The 23,108-nt window shown below is 33.3% G+C and overlaps 1 protein-coding gene and 1 pseudogene across 1 annotated transcript in view; one reads left to right on the top strand and one right to left on the bottom strand.

Annotated features, from left to right (window-relative positions):
- The window catches only part of MTBP (MDM2 binding protein), a 73,733-nt gene that overhangs the window by 50,008 nt on the left and 617 nt on the right, over positions 1-23,108 (bottom strand). Inside the window, exons 2-11 of the mRNA XM_033125879.1 lie at positions 22,639-22,719; positions 19,394-19,467; positions 19,144-19,295; positions 17,330-17,388; positions 15,648-15,789; positions 14,518-14,635; positions 12,475-12,609; positions 10,432-10,526; positions 9,274-9,346; positions 5,056-5,173 (exon numbers count right to left, since the gene is read on the bottom strand). Of these exons, the coding sequence (XP_032981770.1) occupies positions 5,056-5,173; positions 9,274-9,346; positions 10,432-10,526; positions 12,475-12,609; positions 14,518-14,635; positions 15,648-15,789; positions 17,330-17,388; positions 19,144-19,295; positions 19,394-19,467; positions 22,639-22,719 (1,047 nt within the window). The remainder of the gene's footprint in view (positions 1-5,055; positions 5,174-9,273; positions 9,347-10,431; positions 10,527-12,474; positions 12,610-14,517; positions 14,636-15,647; positions 15,790-17,329; positions 17,389-19,143; positions 19,296-19,393; positions 19,468-22,638; positions 22,720-23,108) is intronic.
- Positions 1,855-2,227, top strand: LOC117033674 (40S ribosomal protein S25-like; annotated as a pseudogene).

Raw genomic sequence — 23,108 nt, 5'->3', positions numbered from 1 at the left:
CCAGAGCAATCAGGCAAGAGAAAGAAATAAAAGGCATCCAAATTGGGAATGAAGAAGTTAAATTGTCAATCTTTGCAGATAACTTGATGCTGTATATAGAAAACCCTAAAGACTCCACCAAAAAGCCATTAGAAACAATCGACGAATACAGTAAATTTGCTGGCTACAAAATGAACATACAAAAGTCCATTGCATTAGTATATACTAACAGTGAAATCTCAGGAAAATAAATAAATAAATAAATAAATAAATAAATAAATAAATAAATAAATAAATTTTGCAATTGCAACAAAAAGAATAAAATACCTAGGAATAAACTTAACCAAGGATGTGAAGGACCTATATGCTGAAAACTATAAGACATTTTTAAAAGAAATTGAAGAAGACACAAAGAAATGGAAAGGTATTCTGTACTCATGGATTGGAAGAATCAACATAGTTAAAATGGCCGTACTACCCAAAGCAATATACAGATTTAATGCAATCCCCATCAAAATTCCAATGGCATTTTTTAAAGAAATAGAACAAAAAATCATCAGATTTGTTTGGAACCACAAAAGACCCCGAATAGCCAAAGCAATCTTAAGAAAAAAGAACAATGCTGGAGGTATCACACTCCCTGACTTTAGCTTGTACTACAGGGCAACAATAATCAAAACAGCATGGTATTGGCAGAAAAACAGACACGTAGACCAATGGAATAGAATTGAGAACTCAGAAGTAAAACCACATAAATATGGACAGATAATTTTTGACAAAGAAGCAAAAAACATACAATGGAGCAAAGACAACCTCTTCAATAAATGATGCTGGGAGAATTAGAAAGCCATGTGCAAAAGAATGAAACTGGACTGCTATCTGTCACCATGCACCAAAATTAATTCAAAATGCATCAAAGACTTAAGCATAAGACCTGAAACAATAAACTGCATAGAAGAAAACACAGGTACTAAACTTACGGACCTTGGGTTCAAAGAGCATTTTATGAATATGACTCCAAAGGCAAGGGAAGTAAAAGCTGATAAATGAATGGGACTATATCAAATTTAAAAGCGTCTGCACAGCAAAAGAAACCATCGACAAAATAAAGAGGCAACCAACCGAATGGGAGAAGATTTTTGCAAACAGTGCCTCCGATAAGGGGCTAATATCCAAAATATACAAGGAACTCATACAATTCAACAACAACAAAAAACAAACAACCCTATTGAAAAATGGGCAGAGGAACTGAAAAGACATTTCTCCAAGAGGACATACAAATGGCAAATAGACATATGAAAAAATACTCAACATCACTAATCATCAGAGAAATGCAAATAAAAACCACAATGAGATATCACCTCACACCAGTTAGAATGGCTATCATCAACAAGACAAATAGTAACAACTGTTGGAGAGGCTGTGGAGAAAAAGGAACCCTCATACACTGTTGGTGGGAATGCAGACTGGTGCAGCCGCTATGGAAGGCAGTGTGGAGGTTCCTCAAAAATTAAAAATAGAATTACCGTGTAATCCAGCAATCCCTCTCCTGGGTATCTACCCAAAAAATCTGAAAACATTTATCCATAAAGACAAGTGTGCTCCAATGTTCACTGCAGCTTTATTTATGGTGCCCAAGACATGGAAACAACCAAAACGTCCTTCGATAGATGAATGGATAAAGAAGTTGTGATATACATACACAATGGAATACTACTTGGCAGTAAGAAAAGATGAAATAGTACCATTTGTGACAACATGGATGGATCTTGAGATTATAATGCTAAGCAAAATAAGTCAGAAAAAGTAGAGCTCCCTTTTTGTCCGACACCTTAGCGAAGCTGCAGTTGTAGCCGCTGCTATCCGCGCTTCGCCATGCCGCCCAAAGATGACAAGAGAAGAAAGATGCTGGAAAGTCGGCCAGGAAAGACAAAGACCAGTGAACAAATCTGGAGACTAGGCCAAAAAGAAGTGGTCCAAAGGCAAAGTTCGGGACAAGCTCAATAACCTAGTCTTGTGTGACAAAGCGACATATGACAAACTTTGTAAGGAAGTTCCCAACTATAAGCTTATAACCCCAGCTGTTGTGTCTGAGAGACTGAAGATCTGCGGTTCCTTGGCCAGGGCAGCCCTTCAGGAGCTCCTTAGGAAAGGACTTATTAAATTAGTTTCAACGCACGGAGCTTAAGTAATTTACACCAGAAACACCAAGGGTGGGGATGCCCCAGCTGCTGGTGAAGATGCCTGAAAAACAGGTCCCACCCACTGCACATTTTGAAAAATTAAACTTTATGAAGTCAAAAAAAAAAAGGAAAAGAGAATCATATGATTTCACTGATACGTGGTATATAAACCGAAAACAACAAAAGAACAACACAAACAACTGAAAGAACAAAAACTCATAGACATAGACAATACTTTAGGGGTTACTACAAGGTAAGGGGGGAGGAGAGAGTGGGGCTCTAGAAGAAGGTAAACGGGCTCTAATATATGGCGATGGAAAGAGAACTGACTCTGGGTGGTTAACACACAATTTGAGATGTAGATAATGTATTACAGAATTGTACACCTGAAATCTATGTAATTTTACTAACAATTGTCGCCCCAATAAACTTTAATTTAAAGAAACAAAAATACAACAAAGTTAAAAATAAATTCTCAATCAGTAAATTACCTTGGAAAACGTTGCAAGAAGAAAAATGAGTAAGGGGCTGCCCAGAGTATACTCAATTTCAGTTAGGAAATATTAACATTCAATTTATATAAATAAGTTTTAACACACGTAATGTTGAGAAATCGATAAATATTATACCATTATTTCATGTAGTATAAGTGAAGTTGATTCTATTGGCAACCAGTAAATTTATTTCTGATTTTGTTCTAGCATCTGCCAAAATCACCAGGTAAACATTTATTCCCTGTGAGGAGCTGAGAAGGGTTAAAGCTGTACTTCTTCCTGTACTGATACAGTGCAATAATCTCTATTAACAATGTCTCCTCCTCCAGGAAGCTTTCCTGAACTCTTAAGGCTATGTCAGGTCATACAGTCTGCAAGTATCCTCCACTTCACCTTCAACCTGTCAGCTAAACCGATTTATAATGATTTTTCAAAGTACCTTCCTCACTTGACTATAAATTTCACAAAGAGCCAGGCATCTATTTCTTCAAGTGTAATGAGCCGGTTTGACTCTTCATTTTCACACCTTGCACCATAATCTTTATCATGCAATATATGGTATTTTGATGTTGATATTAATGATTATAACTTTCTAGGATCTTCCAACTACAATTTACTAAAAATCATTTCCTAACTTTTCCTGCACTTTTACCTTAAATCCAGGTATTTCTCAGGACCCTATCCTGGGCTCTCTTCTTTAGTCATGTCTGTAAGGGGTTTTTTTTCCAGCCACTCCTAAGGCTTCAATTATTACCTGGACACACCAATGGTAGGCTTTTGTATAGGTGGCTTCTCAGTATTCACACCTGTTTAGTCACCTCCCCTTGAATCTAGGCCATTCTTGGGAGTAGCTTTAAATAAGAGAATATAGCCAAAGTGATTCTGAGACTAAGCCTTAAAAAGGACTGGCAGCTTTGACATTTGTACATTTTGGAGTCTTGAGGCACCAGGTAAAAATTCCAGCTAACCTGCTACAGAGATCACATGAGGAAACTACGTGGCAATGAAAAAGCTCTGAGACTATATGGAGAGAGAAAGACAGCTGTGCCTGCATCCTAGCTGAGCCGAACCTCTAGTCTAAACAAGCCACAAGCTCAATGCTGCCGTCTCAGTGACCACTGATGAGACTGGCAGAAGATGCGTCCAGCTGAACCTAGCTCAAATTGCAGAACTACAAGCAAATAAAATGTTTGTTCTTTTAAGTCACTTAGTTTTAGAGTAGTTTGTTATAAAATAAGCAAAACAGCTGGTAAAGTCAAAATCTAAATCTCTAGTTCTGACCACTCTCTAGAGATATAGATCTAAATTTCAAACTCTATAGATTATTTACATTTCAAATTCAATATTTACTAAAATGGATTTTATTCTCTCACCTATTTTCTATATAGTGCAGTATTAGCCATTGACATTAAAATTGTACCCCTAAAAATTCTAGGGCTCTGAGATTTCTTCTAGAGATTTCTTCTAGAACGATCCAAGTAGATATGTCACACTTCCAAGTTCTTAGTCTCATCATATCATAGGTCACAAAAACTAACTGCAAGCTTGAAAATAATTTAAACAAATTATTATTAAGTAAAGAAAAACACTTACACTGAAGCAAAGTATGAAGGGACACACTTTAACTCTATGACTTTCGGCAGTTACAGTTTGAGCTTCAATTACCTCATGAAATAAGAGAGTTTGGATTTAAATAATCTGATTTTGCAACAGAAATGAGGGTTTCATTTTTGACAATGGCATCTTGACTATAACAGATTACTAGAGAGGCAACACAGTGCAGTGATTTAAAAGCACAGAGCCTGGGTTCAAATCCTTAGAGAAGTTGCAGAGCTGTTAACTGGGAGAACCAGGAACTGAACTAAGATTCTGTCAATTAATACCTCTCCAACTTCTCCAAGCCCCAATTTCCCCATCTGTTAAATGGGTAAAAAATAAGTTTATAGGGCTATTATAAAAATTAAATGAATCACTATTTCTCAAGTACTTAGCACACTGTATAGCGTATAATCAGGCTATTAAATTAGTTCTACTAATTTCTTCAGAACATTGCAATCTCAACTTTGTTTTTTAAATATAACACATAATAAATTAATCACTTCATCTTTACAATTTTTTTTTCTGAACTGTCTCTAAGAAACCCATGTTCAATATAATTAGCTATCTAATTAACTGAAAGTTCTGCCTTTAGGTCACTGATGTTTTTTGAATGAGTAAGGTTGTATTTACTTTATGTCACAGTAGTTGCTAGCCAGTAAAAATCCTTAAAATGAAGTGTGTCCTTTTTAATCACTAGTAATAAATATTATTTTCTAAAGAAGAAACGCTACCTCCATTTCACATTTGATAAAAAACTTATGTGTTGAACCATTAAAACAACTTAAAGATTTACTACTTACCACTGATTGTCTTGGGCTTTTTGGCTATATATTCCTTCCATTTTCTTGAACTGAGTTGGTTGGGAGGTGGAATAAGTATGTTACTAATAGTACATGGCAATACAAAAAGAGCACCGATCTGAATAAAACAAGAACATATTTTTAGTGACTGCACACTGAGATTAATTCTTAAATAGTATCTGACAATACTCCATTCATATTTCATGTAACATGTATTTAGTAATGCTCGCTCTCAATAACTCCACTATAAAAGCTAAAAAAAACCCAAAAAACCCCAAAACAATGCCCCACCCCCGCCAAAAAAAAAAAGCCGAAAACCAGTCAAACAAAAACAGAAAGGTATTCCAAGCTACAGGTACCCCTTTTCTGCTGAGTTATATATCTCTTAAAAACCCTGTTATTCGCAATAGTTGATTCCAGTTCAGGTTATAGGTGTAATTTCTTTATATATCTGCAAACTAACAAGAGGCCAGGAATTCCATCATAAAGAGATTTTTGTCACACGTAGGCATAATTTTACATTTTGATTGGATAGATTATGTTCCTGGCTTCAAAATTAGAATTTGGAAGGCAATTTCAAAACTTTTGTTCCTAGAAATCAGAGATGTAATGCTAATAGATATAACATGCAGAGAAACCATGAATCATATGCCAGAAAACAAACAGCAGTTTCTGACTGATTTATGGGCAAACTGAACTCATTCATCTTTGTATTCCCAGAGCTGGGCAAACAGATGTTTTTTAAATATGTTTCCAAAAAACCACCATAATATATTTAGGCAAATTCTCAGTTTGATTAGGCACTGACTAAAACAAACTGCAACTCTGAAAGCCATATTTCACCCGTTATTTTACAACATAAGCTACAACAGTCAGGACATCCTAATAAATACCTTTTTTAAAAAAAACTCTGGGGAAATTTAGGCAGGGCTTTAGCCATAGAGCTCAAATCTTATGCAAAATCACTTTTAATTGTCCTAGGTAGATGAGTGGGTTACATGAGACTTGTGATACTCAAATAATACATTAATGTGCTAATTTTATTGCTATTTATTACTTTTACTTATGTATTCTTAATTAACAAATATAAAAATAAGTGTATTAAGAGAAAAATAAGAAAGGTAAAATTAAATATGCATATTTTTATTATAGTCATAACCTTTTTTTTAAGTCAAATGTATTTTACATAGTGAAGCATTAGACATTACAAATAAAAATATTTAGCAATGGAAAATAATCATTAAGTATAAAAGCCATATGTGTGAATTTCTAAACGCTAAGTCCCAGTACTGCATTCTTACATAAATAAGACTTCATAGCCCAAAATGCATGGCAACACTGTATGACACAAAGTATAGATAAGACTGTAATATGAGTATGCCAGATCAGGACCCATTTATAGCTTAACAATTACATAATTGTTATAATTATAGTCATAGCTTAACAATTCAGAGATGCTAAATGCAGTTCAATGACTGATATAAATGTGTCCTGACCCATTACAGCCAAATAAGTGGCCACATTTTTTAGATAGCCTATTTTTGATTAAGCATTTGCTACAAATATGAAAATAAACATTTCTAAATCCCGTAAGCTATAATTCTGTACAAAATAAATCTATGTCAATTGTTATACAGCATTCATACAAGCTTGGATCGTGATAATTTGTTCTCACTCACATGCTAATCATTAGATAGATTCTGAGAGACTTGAGAATGGTCCTTTTAGATTATCATTCTACCTACAGAACTTAAAAGCCAAAAAAACATCTCTAACCTAAGTTTCAAAACTTGATGCCATCTTTTCAGTGGCACCCTCATCCCACCCCCAAACAAGTAGGCAGCATGACAATCATGTTTCAGGCCTTGCAAATTCTCCTCTCTTAAAAAAAAAATGTATTTCCTGGCCATATGATTAGTAGATGTCATGGTTCCCTAACATTCCTATCTTCTCTGATCTAATAAAATAAGCTTTACTTTAAAAGACTTTTAGTTTTATTTGGAGGCCAATCACACCTTTTATTTTTGGTTAAGCTCTGAAATTGACTTAGGATCACAGAAATCACTGGAACTTATGTACTACGGAACTTTCCTAGGGAGACCTCATCCACTTTATTCCCTCCAGTAACTGAAACAAACACCTGGTACATAGCTGGCAGTCTCCCCATTCCCCCCAAAATGTTGAATAAATAAATGAAAACCAAATTATAAAGCACTAGAATTATATCAAGGAATGAGCATGCAATTCAAAACTACTTTTTTCAAAAATGTAAAAGACTAATTATGACCCAATGTAAAGGAAAATAAACTGCTTCACAGAGATGTATTAGCTAAATTACATAATGCATGTTTCTAAAAATTATCTCTATGGCTGCATTAAAGTAGAAACGTATGTAAAGTTCTATTTATTTTTCTCTTACTGACAAAATATATTCTAATATTTTATAGTAATTGTTCCAGAAGCATAAAAATAACAATCTAATACAACAAATTTAGAACAAAATAATTGAAAATACAATATTAATAGCTATCAATAGTTAAGCTTGCTTCTAGGATTAGTGTTGCCTATCTTCAATAACTAGATGGATTAAGATTTTTTTTTTATTCTTAGTGTTTTCTTGTCTTTTTCTGTCTTTTTATAACTATACTACTTCACTTCTACATACATATTTCTGTAGCGATGTATAATCTTATTAATCTATGTTTCAAGTAGGTTCCCCACCTGATTACCCTATCTCAGTTTGTTTATTTTCTTCATAGTTCTTATTATATATTTTCTAGTTTTCCGACATAAATGTAAGCTCCATGAGATAGCGTCTTCATCTACACAATGCATCATTGGATCCTTAATATCTACTCCAATTCTTGGCACTCAGTAAGACATACGTTGGATAAATTAAAAAAGACAAATTTTAAAATTTCAACATTTAGCATGTTAGGTATTCTTTAGAGGATAAAAACACAGATTAATACTATATTTCAGTCTGTTCTTTCAAAAGCCATTTCGTAAAATAAATACTTTGGTGCACAATTCAAAAATAATTTCATGGAAAAAAGAGGCTGAAAGTCAAAATTTTCATTTAAAAATTTTCATATGAAATTTTCATTTCATATAGTCAAGCATCTTAAAGCCAAAATCATATTTACTTTATCAATTCTTCAGAGAATTATAATCAAGATTTGATTATAGCACCATGGAGAAACTATAATGATAAAAGTCATTTTTCTCCCAGCAGGATTATTTAATCCTGCATTTGTTGTTTAAAACAATAAGAAAATGTTATGTAAATACTGGCAATGAATATTTTGTGCACTAAAAGTTGTTTTCATAGAAACACAGTAGTTGAACAAATAATCAGAAACAAAATCATTTGTAGTTTTTCCTACTAAAAACTGCACTTGACTTTAGATAGATTATGCCACTTAAAATTCTTTATGTTGTAGTTAAAAATTTTTAAATACCGTGTTTCCCCAAAAATAAGACCTAGCCAGACCATCAGCTCTAATGCGTCTTTTAATTAATATAAGACCCAGTCTTTTATATTATATTATATTAGGTTAGATTAGATTAGATTAGTTTAGATTAGATTATATAAAACCCGGTCTTATTTTACTATATGACCGGGTCTTATAGTAAAATAAGACCGGGTCTTATATTAATCTTTGTTCCAAAAGACGTATTAGAGCTGATGGTCCGGGAGGTCTTATTTTTGAGGAAACACAGTATCAGTTTACATTATCATTATATATGTGTGTATAATATATACTGAAATAGCTACAAATCTCCTAAAGATTATCAGAATTAAGAAAGAAAAACTGAAAACTTACAAATGATCATTCAGTGAAGGTTTAGAAATTTTTCTCACTTCTACCCACCTGCCCTACCATGAAAAGGATAATGCAGACATATGACTATCTCCTTACAGAATTAAAATCAGATGTTGAAGGAACCGGTGAACAATAACCTAATGTGTTCTAAAATTTTAAAGCAATTACCAGTCATGAAACTTACTTTTGAAAACCTCTTCTAAAAAACAAAATATCACTTCATGTTTGCAGAGGACTTTGGGGTCACTATAGTTCAAAATATCTTAATATAAATTAGGACCAACATCATGGTTAAAGACACCAAATCATCATGCAAAACATATTCACAAACTATATTCTCCTTTCTCAAACATCCTTCAATATTGTTAAAAAACAAAACAAAACAGGACACCTTGCCACACAGAGAAGACATCTGCTCCAACAGCAACGAGGAATTCTTCTTGGTACTGTTTTTTGTCAATCCTCTGTACCAAGGAGTTAAAGACATGATGGAACAGTAACTGTAAAGCCACTCTATTCCCTAATATAAGTTCAATTCTCCAATTCACAAGACACTCACATTTATTTGTTTAAATGTTAACTGTAGGAATTCACAATTACTTCTTTCCTTAAGGATAATTATTTTTCTGATCCTGAAAATGTAACAAGAAATAGTGCTACTCTGAATAGCATTACGATAAACTATTAGAAAAAGAGATTTGTAAAATCTGTAGATTCTGAACAAAAAATTCAAGAACACTATGCTAGTTTTCCATTTGTAGCCAACAATTTCTTCTTTATATAAAATGTTCTGGTCTTACTGTGTTTCCCCAAAAATGAGACCTAGCCGGACCATCAGCTCTAATGCGTCTTTTGGAGCAAAAACAAATATAAGACCCAGTACTCATATCATATTATACTATATCATATTATATTACATTATATTATATTATAAAGACCCAGGGATATGTTATGTTATGTTATACTATATTATACTGGGTTTTATATTATATTAAAATAAGACTGGGTCTTATATTAATTTTTGCTCCAAAAGACACATTAGAGCTGATGGTCCGGCTAGGTCTTATTTTCAGGGAAACACGGCAGGTGTGTTTCCAAAAATTCTTAGATATATTTTTTTAAGAGTTTTACATATGTTGATTATTTGCACATGTATGTGATAGAATTTATATTTACTTAAGTATATAAAAAGACACAGTGGACAGGCACACTTACATATCCATCCTGCCAATGGCAAGATATACATCTGAACATTTCAGGAAGATATAAATTATTGGTTTTCTCCAAATATTCCTAACTTGTCTCCCTCCTCCCTACCCTATAAGCTATAAGTAGCAATAGCAGGAAGTCTTCTGCATAGTTTAAAAGTATAAATACGGTACTTAAGGGAGGAATATTCTTGCAAGTTATAGAACTTCTCTTAAAACAATGGCAATGAAAAGTATTCTGAATATTATTTTTTAAAAAATGTGATTAAACATTTAAATGTGGAAACATTCTACCTGATGCATAAATGTAATCTAAAATGAAGATGTAAATGAAAGGATACAATTCAAATTCAATGTCCGACATATAGCAGGAGGGTAGATCTGATAATTTTATCATCTGCACAAATTCTAAAGCAGGGCCGTAATAATGGAAAACCTAGAAAAGATATTAAAATGATGCAACGATTTAAAATACTATAAATAAAGTGAAAGTGAACAAATTAGTGATGAGGGTTTAAAACTTTAAAATGAATCTTAAAAAGCAGGTATTTACACATTATGCAAATGAAACATTTAATCCTCTATAGCAGACAACGGTTTCTTTTATTTCAATTCTATTAATACCTTTCAGAGTAGAAACAGACATAAAGGTTTCTTAGTAACTGGAAAGAGTTTTAATAGGAAGAAAATGAGCACTATAGAAAGAGGCAATCAACAAAGGAAAGGTTCTCAACCTTTTCTGTTCATCTTCAGCCAGACAGACAGATGACCCAAGAGGCAAGGATGTTCAAAGAACAAATAAGGAGGGTCTGCAAGACTGAGAAGGAGAAAGAAAAAACACTCCAGGATGAACTTAGATTGAGTGGTATGCTGAGATTTAAAAACAGATTAAAAAAAAAAAGAAATCCTTGGAGGAAATAGTAAAAAAATAAAAGAAAGAACTAGTGAAGCCAAGAGTGCTAATTAACAAAGAAGTTCCACTCAGAGAAATAAAACAGCACTATTCTTTGGGTAGAGTCAACAACTACATTCAGAGTTAGCTAATGAAGAAGAACAAGTGTATTTCAGGAGTTGGGGCTAGAGAGCTTCGTAAGAAGGTCAAAGAAAAGCAAACGCATCTTGAGGAAACTACACGAAGTTTTAAACTTGCAGAAAGCTGAGTAATTTCACCACAGCTGAGTAATTTTCAGGGAGAGAGAGAGAGAGAGAGAAGACAAGAGAGAGAGAGAGAGAGAGAGAGAGAGAGAGAGAGAGAGAGAGAGAGAGAGAGAGAGAGAGAGAGAGAGAGAGAGAGAAACTGAGATTTCCACTTATTAAAGAGTTTGTACCCTAAGACTTCCTTCAATAGCAGCAAAAATTAGATACATTATTCATACTTAAATGGTGTACTATCAAAGATGAGAAGTGGAGGTCATCAATTTTATGTTTTTAATCTTTAGGAAAAAATTGAATATTCCAGCGAAAGATGGCCATGGTAAATTACTTGAAGTAAACAATTCTGAACAACTATTGGGAAATGTGTTTGCACCGGAAATATGCCCTTTTTGTGCACTACTCTTTGATCAGAAAATATTATCCATGAGTCTGAATATTTTATCCATGGATAAAATATTATCCATGAGTGAAGAAGTATCATTATAACTTCACTACTGTTACATTTTGCACATTCTTGAACTGGGTTTTTTAACGTGATTTCTAAAGTGCTTCTACATAAATACCTCTTGTTATCTTATTTTTCCAATGTAAAAAAAAAAGCCAATTAAACCCTTTTAAATTATTATACTTTATCATTACTTGCATTTTAAGAGTAAATCTATGGCAGTATGGGACAAGAACTATTTTAGAATTATAAATGAAGCATATGTTGGATACTGTGTCAGATGCTAATCTCTCACTTCATTTAAGCCTCATAATAACTTTGTAAGATAAGTTATTACTGTCTCCATTTCACAAATGAGTTAATCTATTCAAAGTTACAGTAATAGGTGACAGAGTCAGGTTTCAAACCCAGGTCTACCTAACATCAAAGCCTATTCTCTTTCCACTATGTCATACTCTCTCCAAACTGAGTCTTAGAAAGGTCACACAGGAAAGTCCAAGCCAACGGTAGTTTCAGGTCTATACTGATCTAAAGTTAGCAACATTTCATAAAAAAAAAAAAAAAAAAAAATGTTTTAAATCTAAAACAATGATAGTTTTGCCAACATTCAATGCTGATAACACTGTATAATTTAAGCACTTAATTATAATTACAATAAAAATTAAGCAAGTGAGCACACTTAAGCACATCTATTACTAAAATGTTTATTCAAGATCCAAACATATCTTATAGAAACAAAAATATGCATGAATGGATAACAGCAAAAAAATTAAACACAGATTACCTTTGGCAAAATAGTCTTATCCTTTGATGGTATTATCTTTTTGTCAAGAAAGCAAGTATTTAAGTTAGATGTACTAAAATTTGTAGGTGTGACTCCCTTTAAACAAAATTCGGGAAAACTAATTTCAAATCCAAACTGAAAAGAAACCAAGAGAACACAGTTACAGACATCATCAATAAAGTTACAAAGTTAATAATACACTAACAGTTAATACAACTGTTAATAAAGTAACAGTTAATACAACTGTTACAAAGTTGGAATGTAACAGTTGAGAGGAAAACCCTATGTAAATTTGTTTTTCTTTCCTTGGGTCAAAGTGTGGTTCTTCCATTTATGTACACATCCTTATTTCAACTTACACATGAATTTTTCATGAAAAGCTCTTTATCAGCCCACAAGAGTATATTAAGCCCATTTTATGCAACCAACGAACCAAACAACCTCCTTTACATGTACTAGTTCAATATCTGGCTTCCTACCAGTCTGGCAGTTCTGCAAAAACAGAAGTTGCTCATGCAACAACAGAAGTTGTGGATGAAAAGATCAATTCCTGCAGAAACAGCAATGGTAGGGGTGCTAATACGTAATGGTAACAATGATAGCTAAGACTTATTGAGTGGTTACTTTGTGTTTTATAGAATTCAATCCTCATAAAAATCTACAGCTAGGAACTATTATTATCCCTTTCTAATAGACGAAGACAACTGTTGCACTAAAAGCTGAAATGTTACTCAATATGTCACACAAAACTACAAAGAGAGTTGGGATTTGCATGCAGGCACTGTACTTCTAGCATCTCTGTCCTTAACCACTGTGATGCCTGTTGGCTAAAAGCTATTCTCTACAAAAAAAAAAAAACAAAAAACAAACAAACAAAAAAAACAACTGATTTCAAGTTTTAAATGCATCCTGTGCAGATATGGACATTTAATTTCCTATTCATAGGAATAAAATAATATTCCTAAGAATAAAAGAATCACATGTAAAGAACTCTGCCATAAGTTGCCTATATATAAACATGCAGTTTCAGAAAGTGAATACAAAAGCAATTCTCCTAACTGATGGTATCTTGCATTCTTCTAGGTGTCTCTAGAGTTTATTTACACTAAAACCACTACAGAAAGGTTAACCTGCAGATTTCACCTTCCACAGATAAGGATGAAACAGTGTTCAAATCAGTAAGAAGGATCCAGCCACATTAACTCCTGTTGTCTTATTAGAGTTTTTATTACATCATTATTAAGGCTGAATTGAAAAGTTAAAGTCTAATAATTAGTGCAATAAACCTTTACGGAATGCAAGGGCCCACTCATGCTCCCATGTCACCCTGAACAAGTATTAAGAAACTTGGTTTTAGCTTTGCCTACATACAAAAATACATGAATTACTAGGAGCACTCATTTCAACACGGACACAACTTATACAAATGACCAAACATTCATTCACAGTAAGAGATAACAAATAGAATTGGAACTTCATAGAAATGTAAGATTAGAGGGTCCAACTAATCTAATATTCTCATCTTGTAGTTGAGAAATCTGGAATCTAGGAAGGTTAAAAAAAAAAAAAAGAAAAATCGTTCAAAATCAAAGAACTGGTTAGTAGAGGGCAAAGTTCACCTAACATGGTATTACAGGTGAGAAAATACATTCTAAGCAGTTTTTCTACACATGGAACAAAATAAAGCAGCTTGGATAAACCACGTGAATTCCACTAACGTCAAATCTATATTTTAGAAGAATGTTGCATTCTAGAACTGCAGTGTCCAAAACATCATCACAGTGACTACTTCAATTTAAATTAATTAAAATAAAGTTAAAAATTCAGTTCTTTTGTTGAAATAGTCAGATGTAAAGTGCTCAGTCGCAATGCTAGTGGGCTACTGTATTAGTAAAGAACATTTCCATTATCGTGGAAAGTTCTATGCTATTCTAAAACATTTGTATACGGTGCATTTTCATTAAGATTCATTTAAACTATCTGTGTTGTAAATAAACTTGCAAGGCCTGCTTTGGAAACTGTGATAATTGGAAATCCACTTACCTTTCTTTCCCATAGCTGGATCTTACCCCTCCATAACTCCTTTGAGTCAATAGCACTTGCAAAATCTTCTAAAGATACAATATTAGCAGAAAGGTATTCTGCAATTTTCTGACAACTTCTATAAATAAAAGATTAGGGTAATTAAATACAGGGTTGTATATTTTACTTAGATTTAATGCTTATAGTTAACTACAAGCCTAACAGGCAAAAATATAAAGTTTATATTGCTGCTTTACCTACTTTTGAAAATGTTACAGAATACCCATTAAGTCAGCCTCTGAGGAAGTTGCTATCACATGTTCATTTAACCCCAACATCCCCATGAATTCGGAGTAAACTACCTTTAACTCCACAGACAAAGAAATAGACTCTCCTATTATGCATTGGCTTAAACGTGCCAGACGTGCACACACACACACAAAACACACAGACTCAGTGCTGGTCCCTTTTCTTAAAAAGGAGAACTGACCTCCTAAATTGTTCCTATACATCCTTGTATGAAATTCCATGTGCACTTATCACAGACTATCCTGGTTATTAGCATTCTTATTTCCCCCTCACTGCAATGAAAAGATCAAATCTCACTTTCTTAACTCACCAGTATCTACTGCTGAGCTTAGCATAGAGTGAGTGCTCAATCAACACTTGTTGAATGAAAAAAAACCATCAAGTTAATACAATTTAAATACTTATTTAAGAATCAAACTATAATAAACAGTTGATCCTTATCAAAATGTCATCAAACACAACAGTATATATTTATTTCTACAGCGGCACATAAAACAAATATGACATGAGAAATCCAGTGTAGCCATGTACCCACGGCATTCATCAGCGTGCTCCATGGAAAATGCAAACCCTGTGAAAAGTACACGATGTGTTTGGAAAATTAACGCTCAATACTAATTATAAAACAGCATTGATAGTATTTTCGAAAAACTCCAACATCTCAGAAATGTAAGAAAACCCTAGATTCCTCTCAACAGATAAATCTCCAATCACAGCGTAATATACACAAACTAGCTTTGTCACATTAAATTTTTCAAATGCCAGGCCTATTAAAAACAACATAGCATGTTAATTATAAAACCAGACAAAGGCAGTAATCAAATATGAACAAAGATGCTTACATTTCACGATTTCCTGCAATAGTAATTTTTGCTGAATACCATTCTTTTAAATGTTTTAAGGCTCCAATAGTAGGTAAACAGTCTTTTAATTTAGGAGGATCCTTGTCCGAGGGCAATAGTATTATATCTATCATTGCTCTACCTAGAAAGAGAAAAAGGCATTTTTGAAATTTTTTTTTTTTAACGTTAGGTTTGAAATGTCTCATAGTACCCTGAACAATTGAATGTTATGCTTATCTAGAAGATAAAGGAGAATTTTAACTTAAATTTCTGAAATTCTTCAAAACAATACACATCTTTAGGAGCTCCAAATGTTTAGATGTTCATCATTTGATTTAAAGCCATGTTTTTTTGAAATAGCTAGCATACGCCAGAAAACAATTAACTATATCACAATTACTTGTCAATTATGCACCCATGGTTAATTATACACATTGTTCGTGAGCTCATCAAGTCTATTGTACTGAACAGAGGAAAAAAAAAACCTGTGCAACTTCATTATATTTCTCTAAACTTACCTTTGTTATACAAAAGGGACTGAATTAGTATAAAATTGTAATGTTCAAATAAATTATTTCTCTTTTTAAAGCACAAACACTCAGAAAAACCAATTATACTGATATCACTGGTTCCTGAGAAAGGATAAAGTCATGAAACTTTAAATTTTGTAAAATTATAAATTCAGTGAAGAACCAGAACAATCAAAATGAAACAGAAACCAAATAAAAATGTGATAATAGAAGTATTATAATTTGCCAAACGGCAACGGTATATTTCAGTATGTATTTTGAACTTGACACATATATTTAAAAAAATGGATATATTTTTCTCTATGTATTGTTATTTCCAGGTGGGCTCTTTTACATTAATTTATGATCCTGAATATAAGAATTACACTGTGAACTACAAAGTCCTTTATGGTAATCACATATGCTTTACTCATCATGATATGCCTCAGCTCCTAGTCCAATGCATGGCAGACAGCAGACACAACAAGTATCTGTTTAATAAGTGACCTCCAATAACGAAAATATTCAAAGAACGCTCTTTGAAAGTATTTGTGGATGCCAAATTATATCGAGCTTTAGATGCTACCAACTTGATTAACACAGAGAAAGATGAATTTAAGACAAAAAACCATTTTAAGACTAGTATGATGCAGTATTCATAAAATATGTTTTCCATTACAGGGCAAAAAATGGGTTCTGTAAAAAAAGGCTGATTAAGGGGTTTCTTTTATTGCACACATTATATTTGATAAAGTGTACAGTGACTTCACAGGCTAAAAGAATGTTACCCAAATTATCTAGGTTAAAGAACTTCTTTTTCCAGAAGTTATTCATGGGACTAGTGTTCTATAGAACATATTCTGGAAAACACTGGTATGTAGTGGAGTCTTCTTCAGTAATAGCTAAATAAGGAAACAAATGGATATTTAGTTTTCTGAGTTCTGATTTTTGCCTCATTACATAAAAACAATTAAGAGAACTGTCATATCTCCATAATGTACTTTATTAAAGTAGTGAACTACATTTTGTATCAACTTCAATTAAGACATTCTTTTTCATCCTGAATTTCAAAGTTAAAAGTGACAACCCAAGCATGAAGACTGAATTTGTCAGTCATTCACACAAAAGTGTAAGATACGATACAAGTTATTGAAAGCAGCCTTCAAATATTACCAGGAGCAGGAAGTTTGTCTGATAACTGATGCAAATTTTCCGCAGATTCTTCATATAGACTAAAAGAAAAGGGTAAATTAGAAAACAAACGAAAAAACAGACACATTGCATGTAATCATGAAGATAACATTAATGGATCTATGTGCCAGACACATATGTATGTTAGAGGCACTATCTCATTTGATCCCCACAACAATCCCATGATGTACTACTATTAGAGTTCTCACTTTAAATAATTTTCCTAAAATTACATAATTAGTCGGTATGGAAGGTAGGAGTCAAACCTTGAGTTCAAGTTCTCAGCTATACCCCAAAACAAACAGCAACAACAGAGAAAACCTTTCTAAATCATGTCTAGTATATTAAATATAAATCGTAACTAATAGACTAAGCATTTTTCTGAATCCTTAAAAGTGTTTAATAAAGACACTGCTTTTCTCTGAACAGCATATAACAGGTCTGACTGGAAAATAGATGCTCTTCTCCAATTCTTCAAAATCTATTACTTTTATCTATATGATGAAATTTTTTCTCTAAGTAGTTTATTATATAGCATAAAGATACTTAAATCATTTAGTATAAAAACACCATTGTCTAAATAACTTAAGGCATCATATGGTAAAGTATAGTTTTCAAGCTCCCTCTTGTGGAAATAATTATTAGATCACTTCCTGGAAATATTTACTTTTATACTCTTCATCTTTTAATAGTGGTGGGAAAACATAAAATAGTAAGAGCTCTAAGGCTGGAAAGCACCTCACAAATCATCTAAAAGGATCTCAACAACTACATAGATGAGAAAACAAAGAACCAGAGAAATTAAGTGACTGGTCCAAGATCTTATAACTAGAGACCACCTCTACTAACCATGGCTCAACGCTTTTTTCACAGTTCTACAATGTCTCCCTACGTAAATCAGTACAAACAAATATGATGTGAAAATAGGAAAATTGAATTTTTTTTTAGGTTTTTAGTAATTTATAGATATATGACTACTATCGTGTTTCCCCGAAAATAAGACTGGGTCTTATATTCATTTTTGCTCCAAAAGACGCAGTAGGGCTTATGTTCGGGGGATGTCATCCTGAAAAATCATGCTAGGGTTTATTTTCCGGTTAGGTCTTATTTTCGGGGAAATACGGTAAACAAAATAAACAAGTGATTTTTTTTGTAATGAAATATTATAGAAGACTATTAATTATGAGTAAGAGATGAAATAGTCCATAGAGAAAAAAATTATTACAATTTATGTCACCTGAATCAAGTTATACAATTGTACCATAATTCAAAAAAACCTAAAAGTGAACTCAATCATCCATGTAACCCTCAAAAACTCTTTATAAATTTTAAAGGTGTCTGAAATGCTGAAGATACATATATGTGTGTATATATAAATTGAAGAAATCATATAGCAATCATTTCAGCTTCAAATAGCAAAATGAAAATGGTACTTTGGTTTGAATGCCAATTATTAACCTTAAATAAAGTTTCTATTCAACCTCTTAAAAAACAAATCAGACAGAATTTATCTTCAAGACAGTGACATATTAATTAAAATATCTTTTTATGGCTCCTGCAATTATGTAAGCTTAAGAAGCTAAACATTTTCTGATACCAATTTTTGCATTTTAAACAATTTTATTCAAAGAAAAGGCCCAAACTGCCTAATGTCTTCCAAAATGAAGAGCTGAAAATTTCAATGAACTAAAATTTCCTTATCATAGCTGCTAAAATATCTAATCTTCATTCTCATAGCTAAAACGCTATCTAATGTCAAACATGTTAAAGCTATAATAAAAAGCATATAAACATACTCAGCCAAAGATAATGACTCCTTGCTATTACTATCTTCTTCCTCAAAACACTCAATAGCACTCAAACATTCTTCGATATTTGATTGAAGAATATCTTCAATTTCATCTTTTTCCACACCAAAATGTATCTCTTCCCAGTCAGAACTACAAAACTAATATACCAAAAGATTGCATTAAATGATGGGCTCATGGAATTATTTATATTAACAAAGACATTCACTAGTGACTATTTTTATTTCATTTACATTACCTGATAAAATCCACATATGGCCTGTACTGCAAAGAACCACTTCTTGGAACCAGGTATACCGCCCACCGAACAGGCTTGAAAACAAAATCACACTTATTAGAAGAAAGACATATCAAAAATAAGCAGATGATACAGCATGTATACTTAGAGAATTATATAATTTTGATACATATTATAGAGTTCACCCAGTTATATACATAATAATATAGAATGCGGAGGATCTTTTCCATACACATATACATATGTGTATATGTGTATGGAAAAGATCCTCCGCATTCTATATTATATATTAAGATCATATATATATATACACACACACACACACACACACAAACACACACACACATATATGACCTTTATAGAATCTCTACTGAAAATCCAAACAGAACATTCTGCCTAAAGAGCAAAATCATTCACTAGCCATGAATACTTTGGTCTAGTTCATCACAGATCAAAATCCATTTTATTATTTTAATCCTCATTTCAAACATTAAAATCTACCATAAAGACGTTGAAAAATACACCCACTCAATTATTACTGAGTCACACGAAACTGTGCAAGTCCTCTTAGTGAAAATGATTCTGTTTTCAAAGACAGTGAAGGTCTGGTTTGGCCTGGCAAGAAAGGGAGGAGTTAAGGAGTAACTATAGCCTAAGATCAGGAAGATACTCTTCTTGGAGATTGGAATATCACACGAGGATATGAAATTAAAGGTTACCCCAGGGTGTGTGTCAGAAGAATCATGAAGAATTTAGAGCTATGCATAGAAATTAGATTCAAAGGAGGGAGAAGGAGAAATGGGGTAAACGAGGCTTAACTCCTGGAAGCTAGGAAAGTGCCTATTACCACTTTCTGCCAACAATCTCAGCAGAGGACTTTACCACTTACTTCCTTAAGAAAATAGAAACCGTTAGGTAATAACTCCCATAACATCCCATCAGCAAACACATGACCCGACTTGCATACCCAATGAGCCTTTCCTCTTTCCTTCCTGTGAAACACGTAAGAGGCACTGCCCTTCCGATGCAAGGTTCTCCTTCACACTTACGTTGAGAGCTCAGGCCACTGATTATACCATCTTTCTTGCAGCTTTAATCTCTCCCCCGTCTGTCAGTTTCTTCCCAGTAGCATTTATATTTGAACAAGTGTTTCTCAACTTATTTTTTTTAAAAGGATCTCCTTCAAATTCACCTCCTTTTCCAGTTACTACTATAGCTCTTTCTTTACTCTTCTTCAAGCATGAACTTTCTGAAAGCGCTATCTACACTTGACTCCTTGATTTCATCATCACCTTTTCTACTCCCCTCCAAATCTATTTGTCTGTCTTTTTCTTTCCAACATGTCACTGACCTACACTCACCAAAGTCACCAACGACAGATTACTAAATCTAACAGACACTTTTTAGTTCTGTTGTTACTTGACCTCTTAATCTAAGAATAAGGAAGGAATCAAAGTCACATGTGACTACTTTCTCCTTAAAACCCTTGGCTTCTATGAAACCTATCTTTCCAGCTGTTCCTTTGCATTCCTTTACAAACTGTTCCTTTAAATATTGGGTTTAGTTCCTTTAAATACTAGGATTCAGGTCAAGATTTTCTGCTCTTCTCACTGTCCATAAACAATCCCATCCTTTTTCATGGCTTGAACTGACGTCTATATATTGATGATTCTATAATCTGTATCTCCAGCCCTATTCTGCCTTTTGACTTCCAGACACATGTATCCAATTTTTACAAACCATTCCCACTTTGACATCCTAAACAGCAACCAATCACATTTTAAACTGAACGTGTCTTACTCTCTAAGACTGTAACTGTCTTCTTTCACTAAATACCACCATCATATTATTACTCAAGCCAGAAATCTAGTCATTCTTGATTCCTGTCTCACTCTTCCCTTCTCCTAAATCACATCACCCCAATACTAAGTTAGGCAGATTCTACCTTCATAATTTCCTTCGGATCTATCCATTTTCCTCCACCCTGGTTGCCCCTCTCATTTCTTAGATGGTCTTCTGCAGCAACTGCCTCATATTATACTTTCTTCTAATCTGTCTACTATCCTGTAGCCAGAATACTTTAATAGCACAGACACCCGCATCTCTTCCTTCATGAAAGCCTTTGATGGCTGATTATCACTAGGAAAAAGTCCACCCTGACACAATTTACAAAGTCCTCTACATAGCTACGCCTACCTCTCCAGCTTTACCTCAATTATAATCATATTTGTACTTCCAGTTCCTCCGACTTGCCATTTTACTGAAAGTGATAATTTCCTAGCATGGCAGAAAATTCAATACAGGCAGATCTCTCTTTGCATGGTTCTGATATGCATCTATCTCAGTTACCATGGTTTAACTAAAACCAATCTCCTCCCCCCCAAAAAAAACAAAACGAAAAAAAAACAGGGCTGAAATTCCAGTTACCAAGCTTTATAAATTAACTGTAACTGCATAAAGTAAAACTTCACTGCTAGGTTCTCAGATCACAAATTGCTACATAAATAAAAGATTATGTATCATGGTCAGTGACCAACACATTACTACTTTCAAAGTTCATTGCCGATTGGTCACTACACATGTCATTCAGTTGACACACAGATGGCAAAAGATGTAATTGTCTTGCCTACTGTCTCCCAGTGATAAATCAATGTGTTATTTTACAAAAATGGATAATAGAAAGAGGGAATTGGCAAAAGAAAAAAGAAGATGAATGCACGACGAAAAATCAAAAAGTGGTAACACTGAAAGTGATATTCAACTCTAAGGTAAATGGAATCTAGAAATAGATGCTGTGATAAAAAACATTGTGACAAAAAGGATGAAGATGTCCCAGAGAAGATGATGCTGGTAAAAAACTTTTGCATTAAAGGAACTCAAGTAAGGAAATGGTTGCAAGAGAATTAATAATGTATGAGTATTTGTACTCAGGACAAAATCCTAATGCTCCTTATAATGCCACATTACTCTATTTTATATGGATCTAAAAATGAGCAAGAAAATTTCATAAAGGGAATAAAACTCAAGCTCAGAACTTGAAATAATGTCATAAGAATTTTATGACATTCAAGCATCATGATGAAAGGGACAGTAACTTTTTCTGTTTTGTGTTTCCTTAGTTACCTCCCTAGTCCAGTGACTTGTATACAATCAACAAGTATTTCTTGTACATCTAAATGATCAAATTAATTTATTTCCAATACAAATGTTGTGCTAAGGAAAAGAGAGGTTTACGTTACACTTACCAGGGAAAGTACTATCTTCTGGATTAGTTGAAGCACTAATGCTTCTTTTCAGGAGCTGATAAACACTTGCTGCTGTTAAGTCTGAAAAAGAAAAAACAGATTAACTCAATGGGCTCAAGAGTTACATAATCTAGGCCTACTCTAATTTCATCACCAGAGAGTCTCAAGAACACTATGTGGTACATAAAAGAACTATGCTCTTTTCAAGTTTCGATATAATAAATCTAAAGCAAGCTGAGAAAGTAGGAAAGGCTCCCGATTTATGCATGCTAGCCAGTTAAATCTAAAATTCCCTCAAAAGAATTAATTTCAAGCCAGGAAGAGAAACCCTATCACAATACCCTACATATTAATACAACCACATACACTTCCTCCTCAATATGCCTGCTCAATCAAAACAAACAAATAAATAAAACGCAATACTGTGTCTAGACAGCAGCATCAAAAAGCAGTGCAATTTCAAACGGTTA

Source organism: Rhinolophus ferrumequinum, chromosome 14, assembly GCF_004115265.2.
Source record: "Rhinolophus ferrumequinum isolate MPI-CBG mRhiFer1 chromosome 14, mRhiFer1_v1.p, whole genome shotgun sequence".
In the NCBI taxonomy this organism is placed as follows: domain Eukaryota; kingdom Metazoa; phylum Chordata; class Mammalia; order Chiroptera; family Rhinolophidae; genus Rhinolophus; species Rhinolophus ferrumequinum.
This window is presented reverse-complemented; position numbering and strand designations above follow the sequence as displayed.